Source organism: Canis lupus, chromosome X, assembly GCF_048164855.1.
Source record: "Canis lupus baileyi chromosome X, mCanLup2.hap1, whole genome shotgun sequence".
Lineage (NCBI taxonomy): Eukaryota > Metazoa > Chordata > Mammalia > Carnivora > Canidae > Canis > Canis lupus.
This window is the reverse complement of record NC_132876.1, coordinates 109,505,156-109,527,551: the sequence shown is the minus strand read 5'-3', so window position 1 is coordinate 109,527,551 and position 22,396 is coordinate 109,505,156. Positions and strand designations below refer to the sequence as shown.

The following is a 22,396-nucleotide window of genomic DNA, read 5'->3' as shown; positions in this document are numbered from 1 at the left end:
AATGCACGGTCCAGTAAAAGTAAAAATATATTTTTAGTTCCATTCTAGAGACAGAGGTCACCTTTAAAACATCTCACATACCACTAGGTCAATTCTGACATCTCCAAAGATGCATGCTTCAGCCTATTTTTAAGCATCACTATAAGAAAAAGAATTGTTAAAGTAATCTTCTGACTATAAAATTGGGCTTAAGACCTACAGTTAGTTACTTATATAGCATTTATTTCCCTGGTTGTCTTGAAAACTTAGCAATAATTCAAGTTATGCTAAACCTCTTTGCCCAATCATGGTTGAAGACCTTATCAGATTCATAGCTGCTTTGGAAGTATTTGTTAACTGTATTACACTGAGAAGTTTAACTGCTTTTCTCCCTTTTTCCTCTTCAAATATAGTGACCTGCTTGAGAGCAGGACCTAGATATTATTTTATTCTCTATCTCCACAAAGGATATGAAGGGTCAGTAAGTGTTGAGAGGAGCAGGGAGTTTGGGGGTGCCATGGACTCCCCCTTTGCCCTAGCATTAGCATCCTCCCACAGCACAACTGGTGAATGAGGGGAGAGGTCCTTCTTGACAAAGCAGACCAGGAGGCCCTCTTAGAGCCCCATGGTTTGTCACTGCCATGTATCAGATCTTTCCAGCATAGTTTTAGGTGACAGCACATTTTCCGGGATATCGTCCTAGACCTGTTGCCCCGGCCTCATGCCCTTGTACCCATGCCCCTGAGCTCCTATTAATTATTAGTCACTATAAAGCAGAATCCAGTCTCAGCCATGTTTCTGGTAGACAGCTCTCTGCCTATGGTTTCCAAATATTCATCCTAGCCTATTGCCTCATGTTCCCTCAAGTTCCTATCTATTATGATCAAAAGACCTTCATCTGGAGGGTTCATTATCATCCAGGTATATACACCATTCTCTTGTTCTGAAATAATTTTCCAAAGTATGTTCCCAAGATGTTCAACCAACCAACCAACTGCCAAAACGGCTAATCCCACAATCTGGTAAATACGGGAAACATCGAACACTTGGCCTAATACTTGCATAATAGCATATTAAAGGCTCTGGAAAAAAAGAAAGGCTCTGAGAAGTCCTATAGTTACTGTTTAACTTTATCCTTAGCATTACCTAAGTGTTTTCTAAATGTAACTGGTACTCCTGCTGCCTATTAACACACCATAAGAATGAGTAGTGTATGGAATCGTTGGATAAACACCACTACCTCTGCTTCCTAAAATCTCAGGACTCATCCTCTTTGTTTCCTGGACTCACGACTTAGAACCCACCCTTGATTACTCTCTTACTGTATCTTCTCATATCTGATGCACACCAAGGCCCTGTTTTCAGATTTACCCTTTCCTCTTTGACCCAAGCCTAGAGCCTTGTTACCACCACAGGGACTGTTTCACTAATTTTCTAGACAAGAATCCTATTCCCCAGTTCAGGCTAACTTCCTCTGATTTCCCATGAGACTCAGATTTTAGTCAACTTCCACCATCACCCCTTACTATATCTAGTTCAAAACACTCAGGGAGGGCAGCCCGGGTAGCTCAGCAGTTTAGCACCGCCTTCAGCCCAGGGTGTGATCCTGGAGACCCGGGATTGAGTCCCACGTCGGGCTCCCTGCATGGAGCCTGCTTCTCTCTCTGCCTGTGTCTCTGCCTCTCTTTCTCTCTCTCTCTCTGTCTCTCATGAATAAACAAAATCTTTAAAAAAACAAAACAAAAAAAAAACAAACAGGGGAAAAAAGCCACTCAGCATATATACTGCTACTTAATGGCTGTTTATATAAATCCCCAAAGCCCTGAAGAAATTTACTTCCAATTGCCTCAACCAGCCATATCTCTCAATGGCTGGTATCTTTCCCTTGTGCTCTTAAGACTAATAGCCAACTTTCTCTGCATATAAAACTCCAAAGCCCATCTTAGATGCTTCCATTAGGCCTTCCGGGGTTTACTCTTTCAATCTGTCCAATAAAAGTTTAGTATCTGTCATTCTACTGAACATGTATGTATGAAGTCTGTTTTCTGTTAGTGTATTTCTCTCTCTCCCCGAGACACTTGCACGCATTTGTGTGTATCGGTAGAAAGATGTATCTGTGAATTTCAGCCAATTCTATCATTTATCATGCACTTTATCTTCTGCCAGGATTTGATCATGTGGGTCACTTGTTTGCATTTTGAATAGCTCTAGAGACCATGCCCTAAAAAAAAAACTAGAAAGAACCCTAGAATACATTCTCAGGTAGGGTAGGATTTTCTCTTTGTCAAAACAAAATAAGGTTTAGTAGAGGCTTCTACTCCTGCTGGGGAAACCAACATTGAAGAATGGATCAAAACCTACTTAAGTGCTCAATGAGGTGGAGAATGGACATTCAGACAACATTAAAATCATAGAAGGCAGCTCTCCAAACATCTGACACTATATGAAAAAAATACTGTTTATATTTTACCCCCACTGTTCCCAAGAGAGAAGCCTGCATGCTATTTTGTTGTAGGATCATCTTATTCACAGAGGATGAACAAGCCAAAGTAAATTTCCATTGCATATACCACTTAGACAAAATACAATTCGCCATTATACTCTAAAAGACTATTTTCAGTGTTATGACACATAAAAGGAAAATGTAAACCTTCCTTAGACTAGAGGATTTAGTTTTATCTTTTGATTAACAATGCTCTCTTTTTAGATGCACCTGGAGAATTAAAAAAGAGTATGAGTAAGGGAGAGAGAAGGATGGTATGGCAGGAGTAAATACCATGGGGCTGGTTTGAGTTTTGTTCATCCAGGGCTTTAATAGGAAACTTGCTGAACTTTTGCAGACCCAAGTCCTAATTTTCCTATAAAGTAGCAATATGAATCCAATTAACATACAAAGATGCTTTCTGGATTTAAAATATTTTGATTTATTCAATCACAACATAGTCTAGGCCATGTCCCCTTACCCGGGTTGGCACCTCCTCCCTCAGTGACTTTGAATCCCATCTCACTTTTAAGGTTCAAGTAAAGTCCAACTGGCTACACGAAGCCAGTTTCAGTAATGTTTCTACTGACATGCAGCCTCCAATGGTTCATGACATTTTTAAAAAAATATTTTATTTATTTATTCATGAGAGATACGGAGGGAGAGAGGCAGAGACACAGGCAGAGGAAGAGGCAGGCTCCCTGCAGGGAGCCCGATGTGGGACTCGATCCCAGGACCCCGGGATCACAACCTGAGCCGAAGGCAGATGCTCAACCACTGAGCCACCCAGGTGCCCCGGATCATGACATTTTTATGACACACTTGAAGGCAAAACCACACTTCTTAGTTTTCCTTTATATCTCAAAAGTGAAGGCTAGCCTGCCCTCTCTCTCCTTCCCCTATCCCCTCCTTCCCCTCCACCCTTTCATTCTATGCTGGAGGCTGGGTAGCAGTATATATTCTCAGTGGCTTTTTTCCCCTGAGTGTTTTTTTTTCCCCTGAGTGTTTTGAAGTAGATATAGTAAGGGGTGATGGTGGAAGTTGACTAAAAGATGAGATGGACAAAGTCCTGGACCTTTACTAAGTTCAAAATTTAGTAGCAGAGACAGACTCATTAGCAGAGCATCATAGTACAGAGGGATGAACACTACAATAAAGGTGTATAGAAGAGAAAAAAAGGAGCCATTAATAGTTCCACACTGGGAAATAAGTCTCACAGCACTGATGAAGCTTGAGGCAAATTCTGAAAAGTGAGCAGAAACTTGCCAGGCAGAGAATGATGGAAAGGGTCTAGGGGAAGAGAAGAAGGAGTGAAAGTGAGAATGTGTGCAGGGAAAGGGGGTGTGAGGAGGAAGGGAGAGCTACTTGGGTCAGGAGGCCAGCAAGGTAAATTGGGGCCAATATTAAGTTTGTGCATTATCTTAACGGCAACTGGTAGTAAGCAGAGATGTAGTGTGATCAAACTTGCGACCTTAAGACCAAAGATTTGGTGGCCTCCGAAAGAATGGAGAAAGTAAAGACATGCAAAAGTCAAGGGGCTAAACAGGAGGTTGCCACAATGATCCAACCAAGGCAGTGAAACGAAGAATGTAAAAGAGACGTTGGAGAAGTATTTGGACCTCTCCATAATTTCAGACACCACAGGGAGAAGTTGGTGATTGTGAACTAGTTTGAATATGGACAAAACCCAAACTCCGTTACATTCTTGAGTCTACATATATACATTTTCCATAGGTACTGAGCGTCAGTGACGCACTGAGAGCAAAATTAAGTTCAGATCCTGGGATGCCTGGGTGCTCAGTGGTTGAGCATCTGCCTTTGGCTCAGGTCATGATACCAGGGTCCTGGGATTGAGTCTCCCATCAGGCTCCTAGCAAGGAGCCTGCTTCTCCCTCTGTCTATGTCTCTGCCTCTCTCTGTGTCTCTCATGAATAAATAGATAACATCTTTTCTTTCTTTTTTTTTTTTAATAAATAACATCTTTTTTTTTAAAAAAAGTTCAGATCCTGATTAGAGAGCAAAGCAGCCCATCACAGAGACTCAGGGAAGCATTTCAGAGAATCTATCCTAATGTGAAGAATCATAGTGAATGTGTTCTCAGTGCTCCAAGGCTGGTATGGTGACGTTTTGGAGAAAAATAGTAGGCCTGTGATAGTTGTGAACAGTTAGCTTACTGTTAAAACACCAATCTACCATTTGAAAACTAAAATACTTTTTTAAAAACAGAGACACAGAAGAAGCTCTTGAGACATATGAAAAAGTATCTTTCTAATCTGACAAATTTAAAGTAAACAGTTTAGTCAAATATGTCTCCAAAAATGTCTTACACTAGAGACAAAAATGGGAAATTTCTTTCCCCAAAAGAGAAGGGGTGCCTGGGAGGCTCAGTTGGTTGGGCATCTGCCTTCGGCTCAGGTCACCATCTCCCAGCCCTGGGATCGAGCCTGCTGTTGGGCTCTGTGCTCAGTGCAGAGTCTGCTCCTTCTCTCTCTGCCTCTCCCCTGCTCTCTCTTGCATGCACTCTCTCTAATAAATAAATAAAGTCTTAAAAAAAAAGAAATTTCCAGAGAAGCTTTTGTGTCCTTCAGAGCAAGGAAAGGAAAGGAAATAGTTTCAGAGAAGAGGTAATATTTGCAGCAATGCTTTATTTTTTTGTTTTCAAGTAAAACAGCTATTTATAGGGCTAGGGCACACACTGGAATATTATTCAGCCTTAAAGAAGAAGGAAATCTTGACACATGATACAACATGGATGGATGAACCTTGAAAACATTAAAATCAGTGAAATAAGCCAGTCACAGAGGGACAAATCCTATATGATTCTACTCATACAAGGCACCTAGAGGAGTCATATTTTTAGAGACAGAAAGTAGAAGGGTGGTCGTCAGGGGCTGGGGGCAGAGGGAATGGAGGGTTAGCGCTAAAGGAGTATAGAGCTTCAGTTTTGCAAGACAAAGGGATTTCTGGAGGTGGATGGTGGGGATGGCTGCATAACAATGGAAATGTACTTAGTGCCACAGAAGTATGTACCTAAAAATGATCAAAATGGTAAATTTCGTGTTATGTATATTTTACTGCACATTGTCAAAAGGTTTAGAGAATACGCCTCTTTCCCTATAAGCCTCTATGCATGAATGTTGACGAGAATGGCCAGAAACTGCTCATGAGCCTCTAATACCCTGCTACTTAATATTCAACCACAAAACAATCTGGGGTGCAGCCAGCATCAAAAGAGGTGAGTTGGAGAACAACCCCATCTTTGTCCAGAAGCTCATTTCAGTCTTAGAGGAAACACTCCTTCCATTTCTCTGAAGGACAACCTACTGCTTCCAGAAAGACAGTTTCTCAGTCTGGCTCCTGCTACAGAGCTCTGGTTTTAATGCTGCCGGGCTCGTTCTTCCCTCTTTTCTTTTTTTTTTTTTAAGATTTTATTTATTTATTCATAGACACAGAGAGGGGCAGAGACACAGACAGAGGGAGAAAGCAGGCTCCATGCAGGGAGCCCGATGTGGGACTCGATCCCAGGTCTCCAGGATCACACCCCAGGCTGCAGGCGGCGCCAAACCGCTGCGCCACCAGGGCTGCCCTCGTTCATCCCTTTCATTGCCTGCTCCACAGATTTCCAAAGAATAACTCTTATTCCCCCCCCCTTTTTAAAAATCATCTGGTCTCCCCGATTTTACAGAAGAAGGGAAGAGAAAACTGCATCAAAACTTAAAGACTCGATGATACCATCTTTATATTTTATTCCATTAGGAAGAATGAGTTCACGACACATACTTATTCAAAACAGGAACCTCCTAAATATATGCAGAGATCAGGCACATATTGGTTACATCTTCTAGACAGAGAGTGAAATACTTAGAAAGAGGACCCCAAGGTGCCACAAGAATGGCTATCCTTCAAGAGAGATCAAATTAACTTCAGGGCGCTCTAGTTACTAGTTACTAAGCCATATTCAACAATAAGGGGTGAACACAAATTCTGTGTTTTCCATGAAAATATCCTACATGTAACCCTTGGACTCTCTTACACCTTCCATGTTCCTACTGCAGATGCTTTGAATCTCCTGAACAGCACTCACTACCCTCTCTGCTTTGGATTTATGGCTACTTATGTGTAGTCTGTCTGATGGACTAGAATACAAGTGGGGGCGGGGCCAGGACTGCATTTTGGTAATCTCTGTATCCTTGGGTACATCTTGCATACTGGAGGCACTAAATATTCATAATTTACTTTAGTCAACAATAAATTCATTCATCAAAAATATTTAGATCTATGGAGAAAGTACTGTGTGCCATGCATTTTTTGAGGTGCTAGGGATAGAACAACAGAACGAATAAACTTTCCCCGCCTTTCATGATGGTATCTAGCAAGAGTGACTTCATATTAAGTAGGATTCCTCTCTACGAACAGACTTACCACTATGTGATCTCGGGCAAGTTACTTAACCTCTCTATACCCGTCTCCTTGTCTGAAATGGAAATGATACCATGTACCTTATAGATTTTCTAGGAGGATTAAATGGAAAAATGTATATAAAGTGCTCAGCTATTATTGCTATTATTGAATTTTACTGAATAAAAAAATCAATCATCATAATGCTCTTTATGAATCTAGTTACAAAGAATGACTGTTTCGATTACAGCAGCTTTTTAAAACAATAGGTTAACTGGCCCATTCCTTTGCTTGGGGAATGGAGAGCATGAAGCGACTTTTACAAGACAGTCACGCGGCAGAGACAGCTTGGAGCAAAGCTATAATTCTGACAAATGAGCAAGGAAGAAAAGCAACAGCAATCACCATATAGTCATTGCCTGGGAGGAAAAACAGACAGAACAAAGAAAATGGGAGAAACAACTGAGGCCAAAGCCGACAACCCACAGAGCTTTCAGGTCAATAAAGCTTCGGTTAAGGTGGCACCCTACAGTGAGTGGCCGGAAGACTGTTCCAGAAGCCCCTCAAATACAGGCCCATGCCAACTGCTTCTGGCTGCATCCAAACTGTTATCTACTGTTAACGATGGAAAAACAACAAGGCGTGTGTCTGGGAAAAATGGCCTGTTGTCAGAGAACAGAAAGCCTTTTATTGGGAATTTTGATACTCAGGAGCAAACACACCACCACAGAAAATCACTCTGAGCCATCTTTTACAAAGCTTGGCATCCATTCAACAATGGATGAAGAAATCCTAAATGGTTAGGCCAAACAGATACTCCTCCCAAGGCAGTTAAGAAACATGGACCAAATGAAACCATAAACTCATGTGGTACAGATTTCTAAAGCTACTAGTAGAAATTACTGAGACACTTAGATGTGAAAAGCTAAATTCACAGTCCACTACCTGGAAGCAGCCAGGGCTCTTGCCGAAGGCTGCTCTTAAGGCTTCTTTCAGTATCAGCAAGGATGAGACGACGGGAATTCTGTTCAGACCTTATAGGTAGTACATCAAATTCAACAAACCTTTGTGGAATGCCTACCACTACACAGCCCACAAGCCCAAACTGCATTCCTACATTATTTTTATGTTTTATGTTTTCAAGAACATGCTGTGTTTTCAGCTATAATGTGGGAGATTTAGACAATGTTGACAGGAGTCAATGCAACCAGCAAATTCCATTTCTCCCAGATCCTCGAGGTATCTAGAGCCTTGCATTTAAACATTCCACACACTTTAAGAGATGTTTCACTAAGTTTGTAATAACATGGGAAATTTTATATAATGCTAAGTGGAAAAGATGCGCAAGTATGTGTATGAAAAAAAAATTATATGTGTGGTATGATCTCAACCAGTTAAAAATGTGTGGCAGGGGATCCCTGGGTGGCTCAGTGGTTTAGCGCCTGCCTTCGGCCCAGGGCGTGATCCTGGAGTCCCAGAATCGAGTCCCACATTGGGCTCCCTGCATGGAGCCTGCTTCTCCCTCTCCCTGTGTCTCCACCCACCCACCCCCACCCCGCTCTGCGCGTGTGTGTGTGTGTGTGTGTGTGTGTCTCATGAATAAATAAATAAAATCTTTTAAAAAAATGTATGGCAAAAGGGTTGAAAGTAAACACAAAAACAAAAGTCAACATAGTTCGCCCCAAGGTGATTAAATTACAGCACTTTTTACTTTTTTTTTTATTTTTCTACTCTCCAGTGTTTTTACAAACCAGTTATTATTTTTACAATGAGAAAAAATAAAGTTTTAAGAAAATAGCACATACTAACTAGAAAGGATGGCCTACCTCTCTACATTACCGACTTCTTTCCATAAGGCCTGATTTGATATGCAATACCTCCTAACTAGAAATCACATGCAGCTTTTATTAGTAGGTCATTATATTTCCTTTTCCAAGTCATTAGTAAGGATGTTAAGAACATCAGATGTAAAATGAGTCATGACAATAATTCACAAGACACCACCCATATAGAGCATCGCCTACCATTTATCACCACCCTTTACTTATAGTTATTCATCAGCTCTTAACCTCAGTGACTGCGTTGATGATATAAAATCATTTCTAATTAATGCCGTTCCAAAAAAGGATCAAGATATTGTATCATGTTTTCAAAGTTAAGAAAATAGATTTCCTGCTCTTCTGATCGAACCCATGAATTCCTATTCAAATGTGTGACAGGAACTGAAAAAAAGTGGAGTTTACTTTGTAACTTTTTCACATATGATCAAAGACAAAAATTCTAGATTCCTCATTTCTCAGTATTTGAAGAAGTAATGATTGAAAGGGTGTGATTTATTTGCATGGAGTCTGTGGCTTTATTGTCCTGTTTTCTAGTGGTTCTCCAGTTCTCCAAAAGGAAAAACTTTTTATTTTACCTTATTTTATTTTTTTTGAAAAACTTTTTTAAACACAAACTGAAGTAATGATTATAGTTCCTCAAATGAAAAAAAAAGTGATGAAAAGCAGGCCCCCCCCAAATTTTGAGGTTTCATTTTTCCTCTGCTTTTAGAACTACTTACTTAAGTGTATCATAATCTTAAAATCACATAGATTTCACGGTTATTTTCATTTCTCAGCTATTTGACAACTGTCTCCACTTAATGTGAACATACTTTGATTTTGCTGTTTTTCAAAATCACGCCTGCTTTTCTTTTTTTTTTAAGGGAACTGAGGTTAGGGTGTAGATGGGTTGAATCAACGCACTTTTAAGATGAATCTTTTGGTGGACTGATTTCTGGTCTGCTGGAGAAAAAGTTCAATTCAGCCTGTGTTGGGCTATCATGCATATTCATTCACTCATTCAAAGTTAAAGTCTCTTCAGTAGCAAATCTCAGGTAAAAAAAAAAAGGAGTTCTCCTAAGGCTGGAATTCTAGGGTGCCTGAGATGAGTTTTAGGCAAATTAGATGCTCACCAAATGAACAAATGGTATGTCTTTCATTACTCATTTTGCATGTTCTCATTTTCCTGTACTAAAATGTTTCCCCATTCTCTTCTCTTTTCTTTGTAACATACACAAAGACACCAAACCACACTAAATAGAGGGGAAGAAAACCCTCATTTGAAAGACAAAACAAAACATGAAATCACCTATTTTAATCATGTGCTTTCTTAAATGGCACTTTTTATAATTCTATGTTATTTTTTAAAAAGGTATATTTTATTTGTTTCACAGGGGTGGGGGGAGAGAATGTGTGCAGTAAAATATCCCAACTGATGCATTTTCTGGTCTTGAGAAATTCCTTGTCCTTTTCTATTACAATGGAGAATGTTCTTTTCAGTGCTTTCCACTTCTGAGTTCCTGAGAGCTACAGCTCTCTTGCCACCTTCCACAAAGTCTCGCTACAGGCTCCACACAGGGAAAACAGTACAGATTCATGGAAGATGGTGGCAAAGAAGGACAATGAGCAGGAATCGTACTTCTGGAGTTTCTAACCTATTCCCTAACTCCCGAGTTATCATGCTTGATTTATTTCAGAGATGGGTTTCAGATGGTTATCTATCCACTTCTACAGGGACTTTCAGGAAAAGATTTCCCCATCCTCCTTGCCATAGGACAAGGAAGAGTCTATCAGGCCTCAGTATTGGCCACATCTTCCTTATTCCTAACCTGATCACCATGCCTCAGGTTACAGGGGGGCTCCTTTCAGCCATCGGGAGACCAGAGGACAAGCAACCATCAAACCCCATGTAAGCCTTCACCTCCTTCCAAAACTCCATTTAGCCTCTCTTTGTGATGATGACCACCGTTTGTCCACAGCACCTGACTTTCAATTTCTTGACCATTTCCATTCACGGCCTTCGGTCACTGCCTCTCTGGATACCCCAGTCTCTTTCTAGTCATTGAATTTCATGAGAAGACAATCAGGCCACATTCAAATCTTCATTTCAGATAGACTTTCTAGACTAAAGTCAGGATTGGGCTACACACAAGCATACTGCTCTATGGCCCCATAAAACAATTTCTTAGTACTTGGAAACTACTGTGATCCCTCCCCTGACCTGGCTCTATCTCTTTTGGCCCCACTAATTTTTTCAAGACTTCTTTTCATCTTATATTCAGACGCTTTTCTGCTCTCCTAACTAGTGACCTATGTATGACTGAAGGATCTAGTCGAAAAACCTGGCATTGTTCGAACTCGTGGGCAGTGAATACAAAAATTACACCAAATTATCAGAGATCCTATAACCCTTACTGGGAAGCATGGTTAGTTCGCCCGTCTATTACATCCTGCTCACCTCCAGACTGCAAAGAGAAAGCGTGACCTGCATCGCTTAGTCAGATTACTTATATGTGCAGGCACAGAATTGCCAGCTTTGTAATGTTTCAGCCTCTTCCAAATCAAAAAACAACAATAGCTGTATTCCTGTCACTGGAAAAAGTAGGATTCTAAATTATGAACCAGCCAACTTTCTCTGTTTCTAGCAATGCCTGAATGTGGAGGGGATACTGGGGTTTGAAGCAAAAGAACTCTATCTGTAATTAGACACTCAGGACACGTAATGTGGGCAGCTCTCTCGTTGCAGCAATCAGACAGTACTAGCACTGTACCAGGAGGGCAAGTTGGGACTACTCCAGGATCAAACGTCTTGATACGTACATCATTACTTCTCGTATCAACTTTCTTAATAGTCTAGAAAAGGTACTCAAGAACTTTCAGAAAAACTGCTTCTGGTAGAGAGAGAAAATGAAAAACCCAACTAAGAAATCAAAACAAAAAGAACAGACTGAACAGATGCTACCAAAACAAATGGAGCAAAACATATTAAAATCGCTGGTGGGTGAAAATGCTTAGCAAGTGAAAGAAGAAAAAAGAAAATGAGGCAGTAAATTCATCTTTACCACTTCTAACTTCCTCATCTTAAATGAGCAAAACAGAAATACAGCTTCTAAATGATAGAGACCCCAAATATCTGCCTTTAGTTGTCCAAACATTACCTCTTCTATTCCTCAAAGTTCAAGCATAAGTTTAATTGAGGTGAGACTTCTGAGTCACAGGCTATCTATGAAATGGCTTAACAATGGCCTTTTGATGAAGAAGCGGCTTTTAAGGCAATTCCTGCGTACTCTTAATTTGTCAACTGTTCATTTTATAGCTCAGGTTGAGAGAGAGAGAAAGCTCTAACAGAGGTGTAAGTAGGGGTTATTATGCTTATGCTTCCATTTGCTTCAAGAGCATTTATGGGCACACATCTATTTGGGATCTGGCCTCACCACTAAAAGCCTGCATTGAGAATAAGGCTATCATCTCATTCTGTTTAAATGGCCTCTGATGCCACTGAAAAGCACAAAACAATCCCTGTGATCTAAATTCTTTAAATGGAAGAAAAGTCACACCATTGTGCAAAGTAAGCTGGGCAACTTGTTTTAAAGTTGCCAGTTTTGAGGTGCCTGGGTGGCTCAGTCAGTTAAGCATCTGCTTTCTGCTCAGGCCGTAATCCCAGAGTCCTGGGATCGAGCCCCATGTCAGGCTCCCTGCTCAGTGGGGTCTACTTCTCCCTCTCCCTCTGCACCTCCCCTCCCCTCTGCTCATGCTCTCTCTCTCTCTCCTTCTCTCTTAAATAAATAAAATCGTTTAAAAAAAATAAAAATAAAAAAGTTGCCAGTTTTGAGGCATCTGAATGGATCAGACAGTCCAGTACCTAACTCTTGGTTTTGGCTCAGCTATTGATTTCAGAGCCAGGGGATGAGCCTAGGCTCCACGCTGGGTTCGGAGTCTGCCTGAGATTCTTCCCACCCTCTCCCCCTCATACACTTGCACACTCTCCTTCAAATAAATAAAATCTTTTTTAAAAGATGCCAGTTTTTATAGAGCACTCAGCTTAATCCATCCCACTGAAATTCAGTTGTCTAGACTATCATTTTACAGGTAGTAAGAATATCAGCGAGAAAAAGACAAGTTAGGTACATATGCAGGATCTTTTTAATGGGCACACAGAAATTTTTAAAATCTTGACTTTCAGGAGTGAAAAGCATCTGCAAACTTCAGGATTATAAACACTATGAAATAGTTTTGTTTTGTTTTTTAAAGATTTTATTTATTTATTCCTGAGAGAGAGAGGCAGAGAGGCAGAGGGAGAAGCAGGCTCCATGCAGGGAGCCTGATGTGGGACTCGATCCTGGGACCCCAGGATCACGCCCAGGGCTGAAGGCTGTTTACACTGAGCCACCAGGGCTGCCCTGAAATAGTTATGAATATAAGTAAAGAACAAAAGAGAGCCACATGAAATACTTGTAGATACTTCAGTTCACCCCACTGAAGAATATCAACGGAGTCAAATGAATGAGCCAGCAAATGTGCGAAAGGAAAGACTTTCATTTCCTATCCCCAGGGAATTCCAGAGCAGAAGGTGAGGAGAGAAAAAAAAAATAAATCATAAAACTGGCTTTCCCTACCATGTAGGATAAATGAGGTACTATCATTTATAATTAACAATAGCACAAAAAAGAAATTCAGCTTTTATCAGAAGGACTATTTTGTTTTTGTTTTTTTAAATTTTTACTTATTTACGATAGTCACACAGAGAGAGAGAGGCAGAGACACAGGCAGAGGGAGAAGCAGGCTCCATGCACCGGGAGCCCGACATGGGATTCGATCCTGGGTCTCCAAGATCGCGCCCCGGGCCAAAGGCAGGCGCCAAACCGCTGCGCCACCCAGGGATCCCAGAAGGACTATTTTGAATTCACTCTCAGTAAACCTTCAGAAGCAGCAGTCCTGGTCACCATTAAACCCCTGAAAGCAAGCAACCACTTGGGCTCCCTGCTCATCTTTTCTTCAGGGGCTGAGGAACAGGGGGCTCGGTCCTTCCCTCAAGCCATCTGCGATCTCTGGGGATAGTGCAACTGATCTGCTCCTTCATGTGGCTTCTCAGACTGAAGACCTGTTCCTCAACTCATTGTTCTAAGATGAGAAGAATAGTTTCCTTTCCCCTTAGGCAACAAGAACATACATTAATTAAACACCAATTCTAACAGCAAAGAGCTACCACTTCACACCCATTAGGATGGCTATTATAGAACAAACAAATAGAATGACAAGTGCTGGCAAGGATGTGGAGAAATTGGAATTCTCGTGCATTACTGGTAGGAATGCAAAATGGTGCAGCTGTTGTGGAAAACAGCATGGCAGTTTCACAAAAAATTAAAAATAGAATTACATATGATCCAGTAATTCTACTTCTGGGATATACCCAAAAGAATTGAGAGCAAGGACTCACATAGGTATCAGTAGGCCAGGGCTCATTTTAGCATTATTCATGGTAGCCAAAAGGTAGAAACAACCTAAATGACTATCAATGGAGGAACGAATAAACAAGTTGTGACATAGCTATACAGTGCAATATTATTCAGCCTTAAAAAGGAAGGAAATTCTGATACCTGCTACGACATAGATGAACCCTGAAGACATTACGCTAGGTAAAATAAGCCTGACACAAAAGGATAAATATTTTATGACTCCACTTATAAGAGGTACCCAGCAGAATCAAATTGATAGAGACAGAAAGTTGAAGGGTTGCTAGGAGGAGGGGAGAATTAGAAGTTAGTGTTTAATGGATTACAGAGTTTACAGAGTTTCATTGTAAGAAGAGGAAAAAGTTCTGGGTTTTGGAAATGAATGGTGATGATGGTTGTACATTAATATGAACATATTTAATGCCACTGAACCGTACACCTAATAATGGATAAAATGGTGTTGTATATATTTTACTGTAATAAAAACACTCTACATTTCTATAGGAGTACATAGAAAGCTTTTATGGGGATTTTCATGGAGAAGTCACAGAGAAGTTTTAAAGCCAGGTGCGAGAGACTGAGAAAGTCTTACTATTGTTCTGTTGGAATTTTTCGCCATTTACTTGGGTTAGTTTCATTATAAACAAAACCAACCAGAATTAAGTCAGCCTTTAACCTGTTAATTCCTCTCTTAAAAACTCAGCCTGAGGGGATCCCTGGGTGGCTCAGCAGTTTAGCACCTGCCTTTAGCCCAGGGCGTGATCCTGGAGTCCCAGGATCAAGTCCCACATCGGGATCCTTGCACAGAGCCTGCTTCTCCCTCTGCCTGTGTCTCCGCCTCTCTGTGTCTCTCATGAATAAATGAATAAAATCTTTAAAAAAAACTCAGCCTGAAAAAAATAATCAGGGCAGGTATAATGATGCATATACAAGAACGCTGTTTTTAAAATGAAAAATGTGGAAGCAATGTAAATAGTTATTACATGAGGATCGGTTCAATAAATGGTGGTATGCCTGTACAGGGATGACCATGTATTTGCCTGGAAAAAAAGGGGGCCCATAATATGTTAAGTTCTAAAAACAGGTAACATTTACTATGACCTCATTATCATATGAAGAGTGACGGGCATACTGCATGGACATTCCTGTTCTAATCAAATTCTGGAAGGATATATGTATAACGGTTGTTCCTAGGTAATAGGATTCAGGGCAGTGTATTCATATTCTTTAACTTTGCATTTTTATTATTATAATAATTATTGCAAAGAACTCTTGTAAGCAGAGAAATAACAGGGCTATTTCCATTTTGAGAAATGAATAAGCAAAGGGTTTTGGGGGGGGTTCGCTAATGCAAATTAGTAGTTTGGAAGTCAAGAACCCTTTAAGGGTCCCAGGGGCTACCTTGCCTGTGCCATCTCCAGGCCCTAGCCTGAGGGAGCCAGAGGCTCTCCTGTGAGAGCCCAGGGCTATGGCTGAGCCTTTTTCCATAGGTCACACCTTACAATCCACATGCTTGCACTTTCTCAAAGAGTCACCAGCTGAATTTTACATATAGACATCTAATTTTCATTTCTACTTTTTAGAACTCAGAACAATGATATCTGGCAATAATAATTATAATAATAATAATTATTATTATTAAATAATTAAGTAGCAAATTTAAGATAGCTTTCTTTTTTTTTTAAGATAGCTTTCAACAAGAAAATTCTCTCAATCCATCACAGATGAGTATATTTTATATTTTAGCTAGCTGCTGCCTGTACTCACATACTTCTAGACAAGCAACAGATGCCGTTAAAAAACTTTTCAAGAAGTTCTCCCTACTCTTAAAGTAATGTGTTAAAATAATGTGTTCCCTTTTGTTATGCTCTCTTCCTTTTCGTGTAATTCTGAAAACATTATAGGTTAAAGCCCACAGAAAAAGCCACAGAGAGACATATTTTATAGATCTCATCAACTCTCCCCTTTAAATGTTTTTTCAACAAGAGACAGGAATATGGAAGACATATGACGCATTGTGAGCCTCACTTACCCTGTGGTTTATTTAGGGAATTTTATTCTGTGTTTGGAAAATGACAGACTTCTGCTTTTAGGTAGACAAATATGAACAACTCACCAAGAGAAACAAGACCCCCTGTCACTAGCAAACTTTTAGAAAGTCAGATAATTTAGTGTCTTTATTTTGCTGCATATATGAGCAAATGAATAGAAATGCTCAGTCCAACAAAATTAGTCAAATATCTTTACCTCTATAAAAAACAGTTCCCCAGCACCCACCCAGAAGTCACTACTCACAGCTTCTCCATTCACCAGGAAAACTCCAAATGTCCATGCCTCCCAAGAGTTAAATGCCCCGTAGCTGGCTCACTCTGCGTGGACATATTCTTCTCCCCTGAGTTAACCTGAAGAGCAAGCTGGATTTGTTTACTGCACAAACATCTGTAATTGCTAAACATCTCGGTGGCATGGTGTAACAGTTACTGCTTGTGCAAACTACCCATCTAAATGACTCTCTGCAGTATGAGCACATGAAAACCCAAGACACAAGAGAAATTGAAAACATCTGTAAAAATCAATGGCCGAATTGACCAAAGGGGTGGGGGGTGGGGAGGATTAAAACAGCTAAAGAGTTTCAGTGCAATATTTGACTTTAGAAAAGCCTCCTCCGAGCTAGAGCTATAGGTTCTTCCTTAGCATATCCACAGCCCCCCTCTGAAGGGGATCCCAGCCGGCAGACACTTCTTGTAACCCCCCTGGGGCAAACCCTTTACAAGGCTTGTTAGAAAACTGCGCAGACAAGATGCAAGATTAAGGGGACTTATTACATCTCTAAAAGCAAAGAAAGAAATACCTCTTCTCCCATCATGCAGTCAGCCTCCTTTCTTCAGTTTGAAAAGGTCCCAGAACTACCCAGGAACCCTCCCACTTCCTTCCAACAGCCAAAGGCACAGAGCCTGAAGGACCCAGCCTAACCCTGAGTCATACTTGGGACCAAATGAGCAATGGGGAGAACAAAGCTCGCATTTGTTTACGCTTCAGGAAACCAGGGCCGATTCACAGCTTGGGTGGCTTTGCGAGAAGTCCTCCTCCCTCGCCTGCCTGCTGCAGGAATGAAGCTGTCTCCCGGGGACCCACAGGTGTGACCATTCAGACAAGGAACACACTGAAGGAGCGTTTATTTGGCAGGACCCAGCGGCCACTTCTGTTTAAAAACATCAGATAGAAAATAAAAAGCCCACTGTCTTTCAACAGATAATCTGATGGGGAATGACAGAGATCTAGAATATGGTTTGTATGTGAAATATCTATCGTAAAAATACCTGTATTTTAAAGAAGTGAGATTAGTGGTAACACACAAAAATTATGCATTAAAAAAAAAAAGGAAAAAAAAACGAGGAATAAAAACAGCAGCGGCTTTATAGAAACATTCGACCTAGGAAAACTCAGCAGAACTCTTGCCAGCCATGTCATTGGTAGTATCCTCACAGATTGGAATAAACTGTTTAAATAGCAATCTTGTTTGGGCCCCAAATGAGATACCATTTCAATCATCCCTTCAATGGTTTTAGAGCCCAGTGGTGAAGAGCTCAAAACTCTAGAGCTAGAGTGTCGGAGATCAAAATCCTGGGGTCTCACTTCCCAGTCGTGTGATTTTGAGCAACTCATTTAACCTCCATTCACCTGAGTTTCCTTATCTAAAAAATAGGGGTAAAAGCCCCAAACCAATCTATAGGGTGTCTGGAAGATTAAATAGGTATTATATGTGCAGAGTGCTTAAAAAAGTACCTGGTACAAAGGAAGTGCCCTATTAGCCACTATCACAATTTCAGGACAACTTCACAAGGCAGAGTGCCACATCAACAGTACCCTCACCTTACCACAGTTCTTGCGTACTCACTCTGATGACCCATTTCACTTCTTAACTATGGGGAATTTTTTTTTACTTTTTAAATTGCACTAATTTAAAAACCATTTATTCAATATTTAGTAAGTGCCTATGGTGTAGGGGATTTTTGAATGAGATGCTATCTCAGCGCTCAAGAAATGTTCAATCTGCTTGATAGGTCTGTTTATATATCACCCAAGAAAACAAATATGGGAGGGTGCCTGGGTGGCTCAGTGGTTGAGCATCTGCCTTCGGCTCATGTCGGGATCTCCGGGGTCCTGGGATCGAGTCCCACACTGGGGTCCCCGCATGGAGCCTCTGTCTCCCTCTGCCTATGTCTCTGTCTCTCATGAATAAATAAATAAAATCTTAAAAAAACACACACACATACAAATGTGGGAGATGTCACTAGGCTGTGAATGGCAAGGTGGTGCAGGAGGTAGGGAATTAACATTTGGAATTTAGAAGGCAGATAACAAATTACCTTATTGAAACCTAATTAGGATGGAGAGAATAGACAAATTGCCTGTGTAGAAGAATTCCCATTAATTGAGGGTATGAAATATAAAAATACTCCTCCCTCAAGGAGGTAAGTGGAACTTCCCACTCCTTAAGTGTGAGGTGTACTTGGTGACTTCTTTCTAAAGAGTTGAATCTAGAAAAGGAGGGGGAAAAAACAGAACAACTTTACAGTGAAGAAACCTGATAAATCCAATCTCAGGCGGGTGCCCAAAGTCAACATCAACAGTGAGAAGTCATGCTGAGAGGATGTGCCCTTGATAGGGACATGATAAGAATGGCACTTCCCCACTGCGGTCTTCCTGCCCCAAATCCACCACTTCAGTCTAAGTGTGAGAAAAACATCGGACAAATGCCAATTTAAGGACATTCTGCAAAACTTCTCAAAATTGCCATGGTTATCAAAAACATGGCACATCTGAGAAAATGTCATAGCCAAGAGAGGGGCCTAAGGAGATGTAATATAATGGGGTGTCCTAGATGGGATCCTGGAACAGAGAAAGGACATCAGGTAAAACCTAAGGAACTCCGAATAAAGGATGGACTTGCACATATACATATACATAAATAAACGTATATGTGTGATTTAGAGACATACATGATTACGTTCATGGACATGTGCACAGAAATGCATTTAACAATGCCTTCCCTACTTCATTTATTTATTATCTCTATATCCTTAGCCCATCTCTTTAACAAAGATAGCTGAAAGCTGAGTCCTGGCCTTTTGCTTTCCATAATATACAAAAGAGTTTTCTTTGAAAGGAAACTTGGCTCTTCTGTCAGTTCTGCTGCCAACCCAGGCTACAGCGGCCCAACTCAAAGAGTGTGCATGAGGTGGGCCCATCTGCCCCTTTCCAAGAGCTACTAGAAGTTCCTGGTGCCTGGCCAATTAGTCATCAACCACGGAGCCCCGGGGCTGGCAACTCTCCCAGCTACTTCCTCCCCATCTCCAGTCCACACTGCTCAGCACCTCCCCAGTTATCTCTAAAGTGCCAATCTGATCATGCCACTCCCCAACGGAACTCCTCCACCAACTAGCCAGCTCACCCAGAAGTACAGCTTGTGTGAAGTGGCTGGAGGAAGAGGGCCCACCTCCCCTCCAACCCCCTACACCTCCTCCTCCACCACCACAACCACATCCCCTGTACTCCAGCCAAATCCAGCCCTTCTGCATAACCATCCTCTCTCTTTATCCATGCACACACTACCAGTACCACGAAAGCCCATTTATCTTTTCATACTTTGCTCAAGTATTACTTTGCTTGAAAAGATCTCCCTGACACCCCATCTCTTCTTTCTGGGCCTCCAGGAGAGGTAGTAGCTCCTTCCCCTATTCTCCCTCTCTCTCTTTTTTTTTTAAGATTTTATTTATTTATTCATGAGAGACACAGAGAGAGAAAGAGGCAGAGATACAGGCAGAGAGAGAAGCAGGCTCCATGCAGGGAACCCGATGTGGGACTGCATCCCAGGTCTTCAGGATCACGCCCTGGGCCAAAGGCAGGCACTCAACCACTGAGCCACTCAGGCGTTCCTCCTTCCCCTATTCTCTTTGATGCTTTGGACGTACATCTGCTAGTTCTTTTCCCCTGCATCATAATGGCTTTTATACATACCCACTTTTCTCCCACGCGTACATAATCTGAAGCACTAAATGAGAGGCCTGTATGTGACAGCTGATTCAAGGCATGATGCAGGGGAGGAGGTGTTAACTCCATTCCAGTTAACTACACCAGACTCGTCTTACCCCAAATAAATACCCTGCCAGGTAACAAATATGCATGTATCATGCTAATAGAGAACCCAGACATGCCACCTAGCTGACTCCTTTACAAAGGGACTGCCACTCCTGAGTTCATTTATCTAGAAATTTCCAGAGCTGCCACTGCAGATCCATAAAAGGCATTCAATAAAGCTTCAGTTAGTGAATGAATGAGCCAATTAATAAACAAATGAAAGAGTGAATCTGTGGCCAGACCACAAGCAGACCCCAAACAGAATGGGTCTTCCTTCATAATTTCAATTGGATTAGGACAAAACATTATATTCATGGATCAAGTTCACAAATATTTATTGAGGGCCTACTACAGTTTAACAATGGTTTTCAAGGAGTTATAAATATGAATATGATGGCAAGGTCCAAAATCATGGCACTTCTTCCTTTCTAAAGGCTAATATTTGAGGTGATGCCAAACAAACAGCTGTCCAGACATGGCAAAACTCAATTCTACTTCCCTGATTTTGAAATTTTCCATAATAAAAAGTTAAAGAAATGATCCTGGAAACTGCACTGCTATTTACAGGCACTCCTTCTGTTCTAATAACCAGAAGGGCAGCAATAATAACTATGAATGTTAATCAAGTGATGATTATATGCCAGGCACTTTTCTACCCATTTTTTGTGTTACTTAATCCTCACAACAGCCATATGGAGCATGTCCTGTTGGTATTCTAATTTTACAGATGAGGAATCTAAAGCAATGAGTGCTTAAGTAGTCTATCCTAGGAAAAATCAGAGGTGGGATGTGAACCCAGGCAATCTGGCCTGCATGCTTAATAACCACTATACTCCTAAAAACATACATTTAAGGCCTTCTGGGAATGCGATCCTTGGTGATGATCTGGCTGCAATTAAACATTTCCTAGAAAATACTACTATGCTGAGTGTTTTAGAAAGTATATGTCAAGCATATGTAGAACAGTAAGCAACATCTAACATGTCAAAGAGTAATCTCCTAATACTGTTTCTGGTTCCCTTTTCCTACCAATACCCCTGTCCTTACTTCTCCTAGTTAAGAAAATTTAACAGAGACACTTTGGGGAAAGATGACACAGAAAACAAAGTCTAAAAATCCCAAACCATTCACCCAGGCAACCAGTGGGCATCTTAATACCATTCACTTATTAAAAACCATGGATTTTCCAACCGCTTAAGAGATGTCACGTAATCTTACCTTTTAACCAAAATGAGGGACATCCAACACTATAGGTCTCGGGTAACCACAACGAGGTTTTGACCAAATTGTGTTTCTTTAGTCAAAGAAGGTATCTTTAGCTCCTGAAGATCCCCAGAACTTATTTCTAGTCTTCAAAGGATTAGAGACCTAAATCTCTCATTTTTAAGGAACTAAGATAATCACTTTAGATGTTTACATGTTTTAATTTTACTTAAGTATACAGCTTGATGAATTTTTACTAAATGGATAAAAAGATTGCCTATGTACAAAAATAGTAAAATTTCTCTTACTGCAATTTGGCTGATTAAAAAAATGATTAGTAGCTCATTTATATACGACTTTAAATCTCACTTTCTGTTACAAGTAAAAGCTACAATGTTGATATTATAAAGGCATTAATTTAGGTGACAAATGAGATCCAGATGATTAGAGTTGAAAAGAGACTGTCACAAACAAAATGTCAGGTTGTGAGATACAGTAGCAAATGTAGAAAGAAAACAGAATCATTGCAAGCGAGAGATATCAGAAGTCACAAATGGCAATCAATTAAGAGAGAAAGACCATGGGAAAGGAGCTTCTTGGAGAATTTCTTTGTAGGGAATCCAGGAAACAACCAGTATAAAGAGTCTGGGCATGGAATGAGCTGGTGCCAAAATGTCCAGATTATTCTACATAAAGGAATGTCAGGTTAGGTCCTGGGGATTCTCCTGAATAGCTGTAATTTACCCACTCATGTGTAACACCTGCCATCCTTTTCCCTAAGTGTTTGGCCGGAGTGACCATCTGAGTGACTCATTAAAAGGGAAGGAGTTTATGAAAAGGGCCAGGCTGGGGTTACAGGGATGCAGCCTGATGAGGAAAATTTCCTCATGGGTCCACAGGTGGAGGCAAGGAGGTATCAA

General features: G+C 40.9%; 1 protein-coding gene across 16 annotated transcripts in view; it reads right to left on the bottom strand.

Annotated features, from left to right (window-relative positions):
- SH3KBP1 (SH3 domain containing kinase binding protein 1) overlaps positions 1 to 22,396 on the bottom strand; it is a 339,164-nt gene that overhangs the window by 107,958 nt on the left and 208,810 nt on the right. Inside the window, exon 1 of one of the 16 annotated variants that reach the window (XM_072817115.1) lies at positions 16,984 to 17,126. The exons of 14 other annotated variants lie outside the window; for them this stretch is intronic. In XM_072817115.1, coding sequence (XP_072673216.1) covers positions 16,984 to 16,998 — 15 coding nt within the window. In that variant the 5' untranslated portion in view covers positions 16,999 to 17,126. Of the gene's footprint in view, positions 1 to 16,427; positions 16,541 to 16,983; positions 17,127 to 22,396 lie in introns of those variants that run through there. One more of the 16 variants, XM_072817116.1, reaches the window with a different exon arrangement.